The sequence below is a fragment of the Telmatherina bonti genome (assembly GCF_933228915.1).
Source record: "Telmatherina bonti genome assembly, chromosome: 15".
NCBI lineage: Eukaryota > Metazoa > Chordata > Actinopteri > Atheriniformes > Telmatherinidae > Telmatherina > Telmatherina bonti.
The window spans coordinates 7,671,725-7,689,753 of record NC_136613.1 but is presented as its reverse complement, the minus strand read 5'-3'; the positions used below and the strand labels follow the sequence as shown (position 1 = coordinate 7,689,753).

Here is an 18,029-nt window from a genome sequence, read left to right as displayed (position 1 = left end):
CTTTGAAAATCAGCAATATTGAAAAATTTTGAGAATTGCAATTTAAATCGAATTAGCACCCCAAAAAAATCTGAATCGAATCGAGACAAAAGCATATCGTCGCAGCCCTATAATGTACCTCTGATCTTATCTGTTTCAAGGCGGCGCCGGTAAAACTGGCTGCGGGGACTGATTTCAGTTTGGAACTGTTTATCTGTGTCATAAATGTTCACTGTCTGTCTGTCAAATCTTGGACGAGCTGTCTTGAACTTTGAATTTTCCCTCAGGGATGAATAAAGTATAATTAAACAAGATATTACAAACAAGCTGTGAAAGATGTGGACAACCTTCAATGCGGCTGCTTCCAGTAGTCAGTATCTGGAGCATGAAGAAGGAAAATCAGTTTAAACTAAAAGCTGTTGACCCCTGCAGTGACATTGAACATTGAGATTTCATCAGAAAGCAACTTTTCTGATATTTGTGTCCAATTATGGACAATTTGCTAAGTTTTAAGGTTTTTAAAAGATGCATGATTGTGATTCCAAACAAAGTAATAAAGATGACATTGACCTCTAATGGGTAATGTAGTTGTGCATGGACAGGTTGTAGCAACTCGCTGTTTACCTTTACACTGCTGATGTTTGTTACGCTACAGAATGGAACATTAACTCGCTCCCATTGTTCAAATCCCAACATAAAACTCATTTGTTTAAACTGGCCTACTCTCTGCTTTGTTTGTCATGTCCTTTTAATATTTTAATTCTTGTTATTTATTTATTTATTTATTATTGTAAGGCGACCTTGGGTATAAAAAGGCGCCAAGAAATAAAATGTATTACTATTATGATGATGATGATGATGATGATTATTATTATTATTATTATTATTATTATTATTATTATTAATAATAAGACATTATTTATTTATTTATTTATTTATTTGTATTTTATTATTATTATTATTAGTAGTAGTAGTAGTAGTAGTAGTAGTAGTAGTATTATGTGAAGACAGTCTGGAGACACTTTTGCCTCTTAGGTGATTACCCTTAATTTGGGAAAACATTTGATTTGTTAACCTGAGGATGGGGGATTACAAGGCAGGTCAGGAGCCTTCCATCAAAACATAAAAAACAATTAGATAAACTATGAAAAGTAATATCTGTACAGATTTACATTGCAGAAAACGCCCGTTACTGTGGTCATTACTAGCTAACATCCACAGTGCAGAGCAAACTGAGAGCTCTTATAGAGGTTTTAACCATCAAATATTAGCAAAAAAAAAAAAGATTCACATTTTATGTTAGCCATAAATGCTAGCTGCTAGCAGCTACTTACACTATAAATAGGAGATCTTTAATCTAAATATACTATATTATGTTTTGCCTAAAACATGCCGAACACAGATTTATGTGTCTGAGCCTGGATTTCATTTTACTTTATAAACTTCTTCTTTCTTTCTAAACTTTGCAAAACAAATCATACTGTTAATATAATTGCACAACAACTCTTCTCTGTTTTTATGTATTTTTGCATGATTCAAACAGGCCACAGTCGTAGAGTTTATGTATATTTTGTCCACTCGGTGGGCATAACAAGAGTACAGTGACAACAGCTTAATCACAGATTGGGGGCGCGGTCAGAAGCAACACATAAATGACTATTTAAAACTTGATCAAAGAGCAAAGCAGCAACCAGCCCTAGTTTCCATCACATATTATAAGAAGTGTATAACTGCTACACCTGTGGTTGCACCTGAAGGCTTTCACCAAACTTCCACAGCAGCTTCTTAACAGCTCCGTGTTTCATTTGTTCAGATAACACTAAGCCTGTCTGAACTTTTCTGTCATTCCACACTCTTTGGTTTTCTTACCCGACCCCCTTTAATCTCATCTAAATGTGGACATTTTTACATGTGTGACAGTATTTCAGTAACGGTGACTTTCCACAGTGGGAGTGGGGCAGGAAGCTGCTAAGAAGCTGCCGTTTGATGAAAGTTGTCCCTTTATATGTGATGAGTCCATAGTCGGCTGTAAACATAAAGTCTAGAGGCCTTTTAGGGCCCACTCAGGGGTCGCCAAGTCATCTGCTGTGTTTACACTGAAGAGTCTTAACTCTCGTTGTCATTGCGCCGAGCTGCCTGTTGCCATGGTGATCAGCCACAGTTAGATGCAGCGGGGAATTTGCCGCGGAGCCCTGTCAGTCGTTTTCAGGCACTTCGTCAACCTCTTCCTCCGCTCCTGGAACAGTTTCCACAGCAAAAGATAAGTTCATTAAGCTAAGAGTTCATAAAGTGCCAACATGCAACATCATGTTTGTACCGTTGCAGGTCAGGTGGTCTGTCGACATGTCAGAGTGCGGCTCGGCAGAAGGGGAGCCATCAGATTTCTGGGATTGGTCGGGGTTGTGTTCGCTGTGGCTGGGTGAGGCTTGAGCTTGGATGTCCGATGCATCCTCTGCGTCCTCCTCTGCTTCTTTCTCCTTATCTGCCAGCTCTGTGCAGGACAGACATGCATAAAAAAATGCAAGTTTGGAGTTGCAACAACAGGTCAGTTTTTTAGTGAAAAGTTTGCATTTACCTTACCAAAACATGGCTTTAGCACTTCTCCATTACAAAATCGAATACAAAAATGTTCATGCTCCTAATAGCAAAGCCTTAAAGTAACTCTATAATGTTGTCTGATGACCCTGTGACATGTTTTATGTAAAGTCCTGGAGTAACTGTTACCCTGCAGCGCTGCTGAGAAACCAGACTTTTATCATTTTCTTGAAACTCGAAATCACTGTGGATCACATCACAGCTAAGTCTTGCATTACATACTATGTCACAGGCTTACAAGTGGATATCAACCCACTGGCAAATTTGAATTTGCACCATGGGTCATTTACCAAAGAAATACAAGACATTATTAGAGGAAGAGAGAAAAAACGTGACAGAGCAAGATATAAGATGCAAGTCAGCGTTAGACTGACTTTTACTTGCTGGAAAGAGCTCAGAGAAGAGACAGGATGCAAGAAAGGTGTTGAATTGGGAATATCTAAAAGATCAGTAGTGGTTTTCTGTCATTTCTCTACCTCCTTTTTCCATCAACACAAAAAAGTTGTATTTATCCACACATATGGTGGTATTATCAACCATTTATTTGGTGTGATCATCAATCACATTACACTCCCATGTTAAAAAGGCTAACTTCTGCTTATTTAGGGGTGTATCTTTTTGTTCGATTGGTATCTGATATCTGGTGGAAAGAAGTGTAGCATAGCCATGGTTTTGAGCATAGACTGTATATAAATAGATGGACGGAGCCTCCGTGACGTCACCCATAGGTTTCTGAAGAGCTGAATTGAAGCTCGGTGGGCGGTTCCTACCGTCGCCATGTTGGCAGCGTCATGCGCGTTGTCTTGCCCCTAGTGGATGAAGGGGGAACTGCAGTTTTATGCACTTCCGCATAGGCTTCACTTTTAACTGCCAGAGGTTGCCGCTTGGTTTTGAGCCAGCTGCGCACCTTAACTTTGCCCATCTACATCCATTCCCTGGTTAGCTCCTGTTTGCTCCTGTTAGCTCTATTAGCATTTAGCTACAGGTAGGTCCAAGTTTGATAGGTGTCAATCATCCACTTCCACTCTCACAGCTCCCCTGTCAGCTGCACCTCTTAACTCATTTTTGTATTTTCCCAGTGCACATGTGACGCTAACAACTTGGTGATGGTCAGAACCGCCCACCAAATTTCTGTTCAGATCTTCAGAAACACACGGGTAACGTCGCGGAGGCTCCTTCCATCTTGTTTTAAACCATGTAAAGGCTTTAATGATTTTTTTTCAGTGGATGTACTCGTGTTTAGAAATAAACACATTTAACATTGTATTTTAGTGGTATTTGCCATGAAAAACACTTATAGTAAAAAATAAATTAAAACCATTAGGAACAATGGTTAAAATCCAACTGAGCATTTTCTACCTTTACATCGCTTCACTGTCGCCTCATGCAGCTCAGGAAGTCAAGATTAAATCTGTTGGTTTCCCTCATCTAGGCTGGTTTTTAATTAGCTTAAATTGATGTGTCTGTAAAGTTCCCAAAGAAGACATTGTTGTAAAGTGGCGCTACACAAATAAAGCTGAGTCGAACTGAATGTGCAGGTGAACATACCGTGCACAGACAACTCTTTCCATCGGTCCTTGTTGCTAGTGATAACGTTGGAGAGGTGGAGCCTCAAAGCCGACAGGTTGATTGCTGTTAAGGAAAAGTCCATCTGTCCATCATCATTGTTCCCATGGAGACCACAACTGTGTCTCTGCACAGACTCCACGGTGACCGAGCCACTTCCTGTAAGGCTGAAAGAGTAAACATACTTTCATAACTCCGGTTTTCTCTCGATGTGTATGTGCATGAAGCTCGTCTTAAAGTATTGTAGAATTTATCTCTTTTTGTCCAATCAGATCCACATGTAGAGATCCAATAGATCCACATACAGATCCACAAACTGATTACATATTGATCAGGTCCATGGCCACCATTGTTAGCATTACCTACAACACGATTTGAAGTTATCTACAAGAAACCTTAAATATTCCTTGACTTCATCAACCATTGATCATATTTAGTTAAATTAGCACTGTCCAAAGTAGCTGAAAGTTACAAACTACATCTGTGTGCCATGAACACGTAGAGATACAGACACTATGTCTGGATAAGTAAGATGTGACGGGGGTCAAAAATGCATCATTTTTATATAGAATGGTTTTATTTTATGTCTTTAATTCTGATTGCTGTGCTATTAATTAAATAAAACCATGGTGGCTCGGAGGACTGTTTGTTTCTACCTGTTTTCATTTGATTTATGTATTTTATGTTTTAACACACCCCGGCTACTGACAAAGATGCTAAAGAAATTTAAAAAATTGTAATGATTCCTACACAAGTTTCAAAGATCTTTTGGGTTGATGACTAACGTAGCTAATGATATTAAGTGATATTCATTTTGTAATTGTGGCCCTGCGATGGACTGGCGAGCTGTCCAGGGTGTACCCTGCCTTTCGCCCAAAGACTGCTGGGATAGGCTCCAGCTTCCCCGCGACCCTTAATCGGACTAAGCGGTTAGGATAATGAATGAATGAATGAATTTCGTAAATTGCAATTTCATCCTGGGATAATTAAAGATTCATAATTCACTTAATTTGATGCAGTTAAAGATCAACAAGTACTTCCCTCACACTGGTTGCTGCAGCTGCTGTAGTAACATATGTAGTACCTGGACCTTCTGTTTCCAGTCTCTCGAGCTTTCCTATCCTCATCTATCAGAGGACCAATCACCTTTTCCGTTGTGTCAATCAGAACACTGAAAGTTGGCTCCACTATGAAGTCTATGAAACCTGCAAATGGGAAAAATTTAAGATAATGCATGAATGTCGGAACTTAAGTAGAAAACTTAAACTGAACAAGAGCCCTTAATTTTCTAAAAGGACTAATTGATCTCCTCAGCATATTGCAATTTAGTTTAAGCCAATCCAGTTATCAAGCCTTGATTTTAGCTTGGTGGGTAAAGGCAGGAAGATAGCTTTAAAAAAAATGGACAGCAAATCTTAAAAATAAAAGAATAAATTGTGTGATTTTAAAATCCACCACTTACTTTCCGTATAAACTCCTATGTGGCCAGTGGTTGTTCTTACCTATCTGTGACTGGGCAATCATGGTAGCTTTACGGTCACAAAGAGGGGAAAAAGGAAGACCGAGTTCCACTTCTTTATCTCCCTGGAAAAACATACAATTCCCAAGACAACATAAACGTTGTGTCTTTTTTTGTTTAATTAATGGTTGCATACAACCAAATGTAGCAAACTAAACTAAATTTAGAATGAAACTTGATTATTGAGTTTGACTGCAGGTTACCCACAAATAAAGAATGTAGCTTAAGATACTGAAAATAGGAGCGAAGCTTCAGCAACTTGGTGCCATTTGGGAACTTTTTCTCAGAAATTTTATGCAGAAATTATCAGAAAAATGCAATACTGGATTGAATGCAACAAACATTGGGTAAAGAATTTGAAAAAATGTAAAATTTTAAGAACTGATACAATAGAAAAAATCACTATATTTGGATAAACAATCAAATAAGCAGTCCCAAGTCCTGGTTTGTTTCACAGGCCATCCAATAAGTCTAGTGATTTTTTTTTCTAAAACATATTTATAAAGTGTTAGCTTAGCAATTATTCTTAAATGTAGAATATAGCCGACTTTTTTCTAGTAAAGATCCAGACAAATTTGCTACAAGAAGAAATGAAAGTAAATATTCTTCAAACTAGCTATTAGTGTTTGGCTCGTTAGCCATTAGCTGCTAGAAGCTAGCGGAGCTTTAGGATAGAGATATGCATTCATTTGAGCAAGTTTCGAAGGCTCAGGATAAAAAAAAATAGAAATTCTTCTGGACTGAAAAAATTACATCAGAACAACAAAATAAACCTGTTTCAACAATGCAAATTTTATTAGCTTGGCTAACTACTAGCTACATTTTGCTAACATTAGCTAATTGGGTTGAAAACAGTATCCAGTATCATTTGTCTTTAGTCTAATAAAAAAGACAGCAATAACATCTAATCATCAAAAATTTTCTTTATCTATATATTTATTTATTTTGGGGGGGAAAAAAACAAGATTGTTTTCTGTAAAATATTTACATTTCTGATATAAAGGAAGGTTTTGTTTCTTCTATGATATTCATCTGAGTTCAAACAATCTTATCGGGTATTATTAAAAAGGTAAAATAAAAAAAAAATTCAAGATGCCTCAAGTTCGTTGAATGGATTAGTGGGTGTAGCATCGGTGAAAGCCAGTTTGTATCTTGAGACAATTTGTTTTTATTTTTAACATATTTCCTTATTTGCAAGTATTGTAATGTGAAAGCTCCCTGATGGAACATCTAGGTTAGCGTTAGTGTTTTTGTTTTAATGTTTCTCAGTGAGTTTAGTCACGGTGAATGTTGAGGACTGTATCATATCAACTCAGATGTACCTGTCTGAAGAACTCTTCCATCAGGCTGTGAGTCCAGTGGTAGTGTAGTGGCCAGGCTTTGGCAGGGTGGCTGATGTCTGCAGCATGAAGCATTAGCGACAAAACTTTCACTTTGTCTATACTGGAATAAAGCAGAAACAACAAAATATAAACTTTTTAAAATAAATCCAAAGTAACATTTTATTAGTTTAAATAAAAAAGGAGAGCATCTTGCATATTGATATCAAAATGACTCCAAGACTTTATGATAAAGAAGGAAATCTGCCTCTTTATGTTATTGTAGGTGAATATTTTTGCCTGTTTTATTTTGTGCTTTAGTGTCTGCAGAGAGCACAGTCTGCAGAAGAAAAACAAGTAGAACCAGCATGTTGACAGGCTGATGACAGCGTCTTCCCCGAAATCTCATCCAAGCGTGATCTGAGAAGTGTGACGACTGCCCCCCCCTTCCACACCTCCGCATCTTCAGCAGGACTGACAAACACACGGAGGGAAGCTGGACTCTTATCGGACTCGGTATCGTTCCTGTGAAAGCCCCTACAGGGACATGCAGGGAAATCTGGTCCAGCAGCCTGCAGGACCTTATGTTGGTCCATTTCACCAAACTCCCACTGATGATCTGGTTGTCTCTATGAGCTCAACCAGCCTCACTCAGTCTGCCAGAGAGGAATGCTCACATATTTTTTAATCTATAATTGAAAGTTTGAGGGCTGATAAGTCAGTTCTGAGCGACAAATGCAAGTAATTTGTTTTGCATCCAGAATGATGCAGCATAGAAAACGCCACTATGCTTTGTGTTGAGTCTCCTGTTGCACACACACACACACACACACACACACACACACACACACACACACACACACTGCTGTGCAACCTCGAAGCTGTCAACATCATCATTACATGAAGTTGACACTTCTCTCTCATTTGTAAGTTGCTTTGGATAAAACTGTCGGCTAAATGACTATAGAATAGAATAGAATAGAATAGAATAGAATAGAATAGGGGTACCTTATACCTTCAAAGCCAATGCAGCAGGCTCCCGAACAAGCACGAATAAGCAACAGGCAGAGATAAAACATAAAAACCTCTGATGGACCAGCGAGCTATCCGGGTTGTACTCTGCCTCTCAGCTGGGACACAATTTCATTAAGAGGGTTTAGAAAATGGGTGGAACTAGAAACAAGAGATGCCTTTAAATAGGATTAAACCTCTTTAACAGAGCTGGAATTGCACTGTGGCTTTCAAGGAAGCCTTGCGATTTCTGCATGATGCTTTAATCATGCTGCAGGGACAGAAGATTTTTTTCTAATGACCATAAAAAGAAGCATATAAAGCAGGTGTTGTGCGTACACTCACAGTACAGCTGCCCACAAAGAAACCAGATTTAATTCATTTGATTAAAATATAAACAAGCACTCAATGCCAAGAAATTAAAGCTATCCTTTTCATGCAACAGCAGGAAGCTTGCTGGAAATGAAGTGTATCCTGAAAGTTGTATCCTCAAAATATTTAGCTCCTCTGCTTTTCATGTGACACGAGTTCCCATATATGACATCTAATGAATCTGATTGGAAATTGTGTCCAAACTCTTGACTGGTAGAATATTTTTGTAATTTTCTTACTATCACGTATCGCATCATCATTTCTTTTCCTGTGCACGTGAAATTTGCATCATATTTTTTAACCTACATAGTTCTCTGTTTGCTTATAACAGTTAGTTTACATTATTTTATTATCATTTTATAATGGTTTTTACACTATTTTTGTCATATCTTAACCCTTTAAGACCCAACACATGAAAAATGGTGAGAAAAGTCCAATTTATAAAATATCAGGTCTTCTTTGTACATTTGAAAAAATGTTTAAAAAAAAAAAAAAATGTCTGAAACTGTAAGAATTGTGTGACATGCTGGGCTCTGTTTGGTCGATATGGTTTTGTTTGTACTAATGTTTTTATTGCCTCTGCTGCATTCAAGCTTTTAATTTTTTTATGTAAACTGTTTTGAATTATATTGTACACAGAATGTGTCCTACAATATCATTGCCTGTTAATACTACAATGTCCTAATAGAGCTGAAGACGTTGTCATTAAACTTCATTTTCCATCCCACATCTCGACCCTTTTAGTCGCTTCTAAAACCACAGTAGTTAAACATTTACGTATTAAATCTCCATAAATCTGGTTGAAAATCTGAAACTTTGTATTTATGAAAGTCGCTTCTCTTTTCTACTAGCCAAGAAACAAAGACTTCGTCCAAGAAAATCAATTTGTCTTTTCCAAGACATGCATCACATTTCTCCGGATAATCAAAACCTGCGGATGAGCGATGTGCCACTTCACCAGGCGTTCAATAACAGACTGTGAAAAATATTCCAGAAGCAGAGAGAGAGACATCTTTCTCTGAGCTGAGACGTTCATCTTTAGAAATAAAGCAGCGTTTCACAGGCTTGCAGATTGGGAAATTGATAAGTTTCTGTGGCTCCATTAGAAGCCGTTTTCCATCGAAACAATAAAACTTCTGATCACATTCAAATAAACCTGCCTTTACAGAAGAATGTTTTCATGATTTAACCCAAATATAAACTTGCTTAACCTTAGAAATGTTTGCATATGTTGCATATTTTAACAAGGTGTTTCCATATTTTCTCTTTATGAGCAGATACTAAATTATCTCCCGACATGACGAAGAAGTTATCCTCATTAGAAAACAGAGATTTTACAGAAGTCATTAGTTACGGAGCAGCAGAGTCGGCGGTACTGACCCGTGTGTCTGCGTCAGGGAGTTCCTCATGGTCTTGATCTGTTGGAAGTGACAGGACATATCCGTGGACATCACCATCTCGATCACCAGAGACCTCAGCTCCCTGCCAATGACCAGTACACACCACCATGAGTCAGCAGTTCTTTACCTTGAAGCAGCTCATGTTTGACGGTACACATTCACTTATATCACTGATGTTTTCCAAACATAAGACCTCCAATGTGTGTAAAACAATGGTTTTTAAAGGCTGTGGATGGAATTGTGCAGGACTTCTTCAGCTGTTAGATACATTTAATTCATGTCAGATGTGTTGGAGCAGGGAAACAATGGAAACATGCAGGATAGGGGCCTTGAAAGACCAACCTTGGACACGCCAGTCTTACACTCTACTAATAGATTAGACGTAAATATTATTTATAGAAATGATGAAAGTAAAGGAAAATAAAAAGTCTGATTTTCAGGCGAGAAAAGATCCTTATGGTGAGTGAAAACACACCTCCAGTCGTCTTTGCTGAGGTTGACCAGGATGTTCATGTCTTCTTCTGCCATCAGTTTGTAGGCGGCGCTGACGTGATGGTTTTCCAGCACCGACCTGTCGTTGTAGAGGATGGCCACCTCCGACCTGACGGACAGACGTCCAATCATCATTTTCCATCACGCCAAAGTCATTTAAAAAACACAACTATTATCTTCTATTTAAATCTATTAATAACATTCAGCATGTGTATTCCCTGCGCTTAGAGTTCATCTCCTTCTCCATCTAATCTTTGTTTATTGATGAACGATGTCAACACGTCTGTGTTACCTGGTGTGGATGTGGAAGTTGTTGGTGGTTCCTGTGTGCTCAAAGTCATGAATCGCTGCTGCAAAAACCATGGCGAGAATCTCCAGCTCGCTGAGCCAGTGCTGCAACACACAGGTCACACAGTCAGGTGAGAATAGACGGTAAGACACTTTCCCCAGTGGAGGCTAGAAACCAACATCTGGTTATACAGCTGTGTTCATATGTCTTCATCCCCTTTCATTAAAGAAAAGGCTGAATTTACAACAGTCACTCAAATAACTGGAGAATTAAAAAAGGAACAATAAATAAAAATTTGCAAAAATATCATTTAGTAATAAAAGACACTGTTTTTTTTACTTAATTGAGTTGAAGAAAGAAAGGAAAAAAAAACAAACAAATGTGTCCTGGACAAATGAGAGACTTTTCTGTTGAACAGTGGGACAAAATACCTGTCAACAGGTGCAGAAGTCTGACTGAGAGGAACAGAAAACACCTGACTGGAGCGGAAACATTAAAGGATTGTTCAACTAAATATTACTTTATGACTAATGGAATATGTAATAAATTATCTTATTTGTTTGCTTTTTAAAAAAAAAAAAAAATTTCTATTAAACCAGAATTAGAAAATAATGTCATGATTTTCATCAAATTTTTATTTATTATTACTTTAGTCAAATTCAGCTTATTTTACACTGCAAAAACTGAAATCTAAGTAAGAATTAAAATAAATTGAGTACACATATGCTTATTTTTTAAAAGGTAAGATAATTCTTAGTTTTAATGCCAAAGAATTCCTCTTGTTTTAAGAGTATTTTTACTTATTTTGAGAAGTCTTGACAAGCCAAACTTTCTTGTTCTGTTGGCAGATAATTTATCTTATTTTATTTTTTTTTTTCTTGTTTTTTAAGGCTGAGTTTTTGCAGTGTACAGGCAGCTGTTTTTTCTTTCTTTAATTAAAGGGTATGAATAAATATGAGCACAACTGTATATAAACTTATGTTTTATTAGGGATATTTGATATTTCTAATGATACCTGATTTATTCCAATGCTTAATTTCTGATACTGATATTTAAGGAGCAAATTGTTCTATTCTACAGTCATTTAGCAGACGCTTTTATCCAAAGTGACTCATAGCCCAATAGGCACACATCGGGGGGGCAACTTAGGGTTCAGTGTCTTGCCCAAGGACACCTCAGCACATAGTCACGGGAAGCCTGGAATTGAACTCCCAACTTCCCAGTTACAAGCCAACTGCTCTTCCTCCTGAGCTACAGCCCCCAAACGAGCAAAAGTATCTAAAAAAAAAAAAAACTACATATTACATCTTTTATATTTTGTCATTCTGAGTTACAGAAGATGTAATTGAAAAGTTTTATATATAATATGAGCATGTTGTTTAAGTGAAAACCAATATAAGACTGCATTGTAATGCTGATATCGGTCGATAATATCAGACATGTCTTGTTTTTATCAGAGGAAATGTGAGTCTGTGACTCTGGATGTTGGGGTCAGAATAAACCTGAGGTGGGTGAGGACGGATCAGGCTGCATTGTGTTGCCGTGTTACCATCAGTCCAGTGTGCAGCATCAGGAAGTGTGCAGTCTGAGTGACGTCTGCGGCGTGGATCAGGTTGTGGTAGGGGTTCTTGTGTTTGCTGTAGCCGCTTTCCAGAGCTTCAACAAACTGCACCAGAGCCTGCACTGGGATCTGAACACAGTACTGTGGCTAGTACAGATACTACAGATGTTCTTGGAACATAAATGACGACAAAGACATGATACCAAAAAAAACTTCATGCCAGCTGCTCAAGAAACATCAAGTAAACAATCATCAATACAAAAGTGACAGATTTAGCTTCTGGTCTGCCGAGGAAAACATCAGGAATGAAGATGACTGGAAGAATATTCAGTAAAATATTTTGTCAGACTATCATATCAAACTCTTCATCTGCCTCAGACCTGAAAAACATCATGGCCAGATACTGATTTCATGTTTCTGCAAAGCTGATGAAGAATTATGGAAACAATCAGCTTAGTAACAAAGATTACAAAACAAAGTGGTGGGAAAAAAAACTCATAAATGTGTTTAAATCATTAAAATGTCAAGTTTAAATTCTTTAAATGCTGAATTATGTTATTTAAGACTTTAATGATGCAGAGATCTGAAACTGCATCACAACTCCAGCTGCTCGTTCCCCACCATGACGATGGAAAGACTTTCTTTCTAGGTTTTCCATCCTCAGTTCCTCTCCTCAACTCCTCTTCTCACATCCTACTTCCTCCCAGCTGAGGTGTGAGCAACGCCGAGGTAGCAGGAATAAATAAGAACTGAGAAATCTTTTGGAGCCTCTATATTAAACCTCTATCAGTTAAACATGAGGTGCATTATCTAAGCATTGTTTTCTCTGTGTATTTATCTATTTCATTTCATCTCAGATTACTATTTGTGATCATGTTTTAGTTAAATTTACAATGTTCAGTCCTGAAATATGACAAATATTTAAGCAAAAGTGGGCATTATTTAAAGTATTTCACTGAGATTAATTTCCAGGAGTGGTGTTTTGCTAAATGGCTGCTGGCTCTTCTTTTTCTTACAGTTCTTAGTAAATTTAATATAATTTTTGACTAAGTAAAACTGTGAGGCTCAGTCATAATACTATTTTTTAATGTAATTGATCACTTTTCCATGAGTGAAGTAAGTTTATGAAAATTCCTCGATTAATTTTCCTCATAAGTCCCAAATAAACACAATAAAAATGTTTATTGAGCTTTAAAGCAGCTGTTTCTGGCCTTTACTAACCAGCTAAAACCCACAGCTTTTAACAATATTAAACTGTGTGTACCCTGAACCTGTTGATGAGGTCATAGCGGGTCAGCAGGTCGTAGACCAGGAACTTGAGTGCGTGGTCTCCGGTGGCTTCGTGAAAGGCAAAAACATCGAAGGACCACTGATCCACCTCCTGGGAAACATCCGTCATGTCGTTATAAAACAACATCCAGCACAACAAGCAGGTAAAATCATCACTCATTTGCTGTAATGACGCCTCCTACCACTAGGGGGCAACATCTTAATTATGTTTGATCACTCAGGGAGGAAGTAAAGAAGCAATTAAACTAATGATTGTAATTAATCATTAGTTTGCAATTATATTTGAAGTTGGATCCCTTTTGATTCACGACTTTCAGGTCATGGGAAGCATAAAGCAGAGTAATTATAGATGTAATTGAATTTTTTCTAAGTTTGCAGGAAGCCCTGAGGAGAAAACATATATCATGATGCACACCACTAAATCTACATTACTATGTCCTTCCATCCCCCTTTCCCTTCTAACCTCATTTATTCCTTTCTTTCATCCCTCCATTTACCTGCTTCTCATTTTCCCCATCTTTTATGGATACTTCTGCTTTTTCCCCAATTTCCACTCCCTTATAATTTCCTCCACTTCCTGCTTCCCTCCCCTTTTTTATCATTCTGCTTTCCAGATCTTTCTCCCTTTTACCTGTTTCTGTTTTCATCCTCCTTAAATTTCTCCTCCAGTTAACTTTTGCCCCTTCCTTCCCCGTTATCTTTACCTGCCCTCTTAATTTTCTTCTACCACTTCCCCAAACCTTCTCCTATTGTTATGATTTTTCCCAGAATAGTAAAGGCGTTCAATTTAACATGACAGTTATGCGATTTACTGTAGCTCAAGCACACATACAACGTATCTGTGTTGCCTGCTCCACATGGAATACATACCTGTGTCGGCTCACCTGACCTATACCAAGGTGTGACAGCTGGGTTGCACTGAGTCAATCTGCCATTAAAGCCAGTGGAAGCATAACCTCTGCCTGGTTCATCGCTCTCTAACATATTACTGCTTACGGTCCTTAATTCTTTGCACCAAAGTTGTAAAGATTTGTTATTTCATTTAATGTTGGTCAAATAATAAATGTTGTTACTGTATTCTTGTACATTTTGTGTTTATTTATGGTATACTGGATTCCAGCAATTAACTGTACAGCATCGTAAGCTGTAATTACATGAAAATATACAATAAAAAATAACACTGCAGAGAAATAAAAAAGGAAATTATTCTACACTTTAGAGTGTAATTTTTAAACTAGAATTTGAGTAAAAATACCTGTAAAGTGTAATAATTTTACACTTTAAATATTAAATATTTGTACACATTGCATTGTTAAATTAGACTGAATTGAGTAGAATTAGCTCTGAAAAGTCAACAGTGGCCATTGAGTTCATTTTACTCTAATTTTGAGTGGGACCATATGTTATCTGAAACTGAGGTAAATTTAACTCTTTAAGAGTTTAATTGACAGTTTTTTTACTGTGTAGCATCCTCCTTTTATATCAGTGTGACTTCATTTCAACTTTCCTGCTCTTCTTCTTTGATGTGGGAATCTCTGGGTTCTCACAATTTCAAGAACTTTTTCCCTTCCCTGCTTCCAACAGAATGCATGTTTAGTAGAGTAACATGCCACATCTTGGCATTATTTTCTGTACCTTCAGAGCTGTGAGAGCTGTGGGAGGGTATGTCAGGCCAGCCATGTTGGAAGTCCGTCTGTACATCCTGTCTCACACACAAACACGGATAAAAATATCAAACATCAATCTCACACGTCTATAGATACAAGCAGCGGCATGTAGATACACTCCTCTTGTTGCTCTCCTCCACAGTTTGTGACCAGGATGGATTGTTTGTTGTCAAGGCAACCGCGGCCTAAACACATGTGCAGACACACACGGGGCGAGCGCTGCCTCGGCGCAGCAGATATTTTTTGATTTCATGCGTCATTAAGCAGCAGCAGATGAACTGATTCTTTCACTGTGACTTGTTTACTCTCTAATGATACGGAACCTCATAAGTTTCCCCATGTGTTGTCCATCATCAGCACATTCACGCTAACGTCGTTACTTTTGTGTTCGACCTCTTTATCACATCCGCGGTGAAGTCAGGCGGATCTTTATTTGGAGGAAAATGTATTTTTTTACATGTATCTTCTGTCTGCAGGTGCTCCAGAGACCTGCTGATAATCAAATAAATTCAGACATTTAAAGGTTTTGGTAACATTTTATAATAAGTTTCTGTTAATAAGTCATTTGTAAGAGATTATTTAATTATAAACTAATTATTAATGCAACTTTACAAAGCATTAAAAAATCATTATAACATAATATGGTAATATTAAATGTGTGTTTAGTAGATTAACTCATTTACAAATGATTACATAATGATAAACTAATTATTTACAAAACATGACAATATATGTGTGAATGCTTAGTAAGTAATATATATAATGATTTAATAATTCATTTGTGTCTGTAGAGGTAAGTGTAGTTATAAGTAGTAAGCTGATCTGTAAAAAGGCACTAAATGCATGTATTTTAAGTTATTTGTAAAAGATTATTTTAATGATGAACTAATTATTAATAAGACTTTACAGTGCATTAATCGATCATTATAACATAATATGGTAATACTTAATGTGTGTTTAGTAGATTAACTCTAAATCATTTACAAATTAATATATAACGAGAAACTAATTATTTACAAAAATGTGATGACAGATTCATGAATGATTAGTAAATAATATAGTACTGATTTAATCATTAATTTGTATCTGTACTTTTAAATAAAGTAGTTAGTATAAGGCTGATCTGTAAAAAGCACAATGTGAAGAGAATGTGAACTGGTGTTATGTTCCACAGATCCCACCAGGTTTTAAACCTTGAGTCGATTATCTTCCAGGACATTAAAAGCTGCAGTTTCTACATTTGTTATAGCTGCTAACATAAACTTCAGGTTAACAGATTTCCTGCTGAGCCACAGATAGTTTGTCTCCACCTTCATACAGAGACAGAAGAGTCCAAAATAAATGACTCTCTGGGTCATTTAATCATGTAGGCGAAAATAAATTATAGTTGCATTAAGATGATTTGTAAGCTTTTTGTTTGCTGTGAGAGTAGCTGCACAGATATTTAGACAAAAAGATGCTTTGTAGAGTTTAAATGTGAGGAGACAGAAACTTGCCTTTCTCTAAGGACCACCAGCCAATAAGTAGGAGGGACTCTTAGTAAAGTCATCATGGTGATGCAGGAGGAATATTTGTTGTTTATCTGCAACCTCATAGACCAGGTCATAATGCTGCGTCCACTGGCTTCCTTCCTACCATCTCTCAGTAAATAATACATCATCCTGTACTGATAGTTAAACCAGTATAGTGTGTAAGAATCACTGACACATGGTGATAATGAATAGAATAGAAATTACATGAAATAATAAGCACAGTTATGGATGGGTTGTGGTTGTCTGTGGTCAAATGTGTCCATGAGAAGTGTCTGTTAAGAAGGCAGGGACATATGCAGCAAATGTGTTTTAGTTACAAGCCTCTAATTAAAATGCTCATATTTTTCATATCTTATTAACAGTGAATAAAGCATGTAAAGGTGCTGATACAACTCTGATCTCGCTTCCTGGTCGGGTTTACATGAAAATATTACCTGTTAGGATTAGAAAACAGCCGTGCTTTGGGCTAAAATACATTCTTTTTACAATGCAACCATTGCGATTGATTTGTTGTTGTTTTGTTTTGTTTTGTTTTTTTTTGTTCCTGCTGTTTGTTCTAAAAAGTACTTTATGCAACTGAACTATTCCTTTCTGGGGTTTATATAATACAACTGTGCAGGACTGAAAATTTTCCTGCAGGATTTTTTGATGCTCACAGATTTTAATTAACCCCCTAAAACATGAAATATTAAATTATGCATAATGAGACTGAAGTATCATTAAGGAAATATATTAGGATTCAACATTAAATGACTTATTTTCTAATTAGATGTATTTAAGCTCACTCCATGGTGTTTGAAATAAATGATGAGGTTAGTTTCATCCATGAGTCTGAAGATGCAGCGCTAAATGTTGTCTGCAGCTTTATGCATGTTGATAAGTGAAGTCAGGAACGAATATCTTCCCATCAAAAATTCCTTAATATGAAGAAAAACTAACATTTACCTCTCCACAAAGATCCCAGCTTGCACTGCATGGACAATGCTCCTGAATCTTGGCTTCTCCTCAGGACGACGCTTGGACACGCCCATCTTCCTACTGAATGTGCAAGCCAGCCAATCACGTACCTCGCTGGGCACTGACTCAGCCTGTAGGTCGCTGAGCTCATCCTCGGTGTCCAGCAGACGCCTGCAGAGCAGAAGGGTACAATCACAGATTAGACGGCGGGGTTTTTATCTGCTGTACGTCCATCCAACGGCCCACCTTGTCGGCCTCACCTGGTCTCATCCGTGTAAACTGTGTCCAACATGGCAGCGGCGAGTTCCAGGTTCCTGCGGAGCTCCTGCAGGTCCACAACGCCACGGTCCATCTGCTCCAGGACCCCCTTCAGCCTGATCAGAGCAACACACATGCATGCAGATTTCAAAATGTACACTAGCTTGTTTTTGTTTCAGCTTCCAACATGAACTGAAATCTGTCCTCAGATCAGAGAATTGA

General features: G+C 37.5%; 1 protein-coding gene across 1 annotated transcript in view; it reads right to left on the bottom strand.

The window, feature by feature from the left end:
• Positions 1 to 2,174: 2,174 nt before the first annotated feature.
• Positions 2,175 to 18,029, bottom strand: part of pde1a (phosphodiesterase 1A, calmodulin-dependent) — a gene marked incomplete at both ends in the record, with an annotated part of 40,141 nt that continues 24,286 nt past the window's right edge. The window contains 14 exons of the mRNA XM_079254306.1: positions 2,175 to 2,215; positions 2,297 to 2,470; positions 4,123 to 4,307; positions 5,225 to 5,345; positions 5,643 to 5,724; positions 6,982 to 7,102; positions 9,742 to 9,843; positions 10,237 to 10,362; positions 10,546 to 10,646; positions 12,092 to 12,232; positions 13,368 to 13,484; positions 15,029 to 15,095; positions 17,538 to 17,720; positions 17,810 to 17,923. Coding sequence (XP_079110432.1) covers positions 2,175 to 2,215; positions 2,297 to 2,470; positions 4,123 to 4,307; positions 5,225 to 5,345; positions 5,643 to 5,724; positions 6,982 to 7,102; positions 9,742 to 9,843; positions 10,237 to 10,362; positions 10,546 to 10,646; positions 12,092 to 12,232; positions 13,368 to 13,484; positions 15,029 to 15,095; positions 17,538 to 17,720; positions 17,810 to 17,923 — 1,675 coding nt within the window. The remainder of the gene's footprint in view (positions 2,216 to 2,296; positions 2,471 to 4,122; positions 4,308 to 5,224; positions 5,346 to 5,642; positions 5,725 to 6,981; positions 7,103 to 9,741; positions 9,844 to 10,236; positions 10,363 to 10,545; positions 10,647 to 12,091; positions 12,233 to 13,367; positions 13,485 to 15,028; positions 15,096 to 17,537; positions 17,721 to 17,809; positions 17,924 to 18,029) is intronic.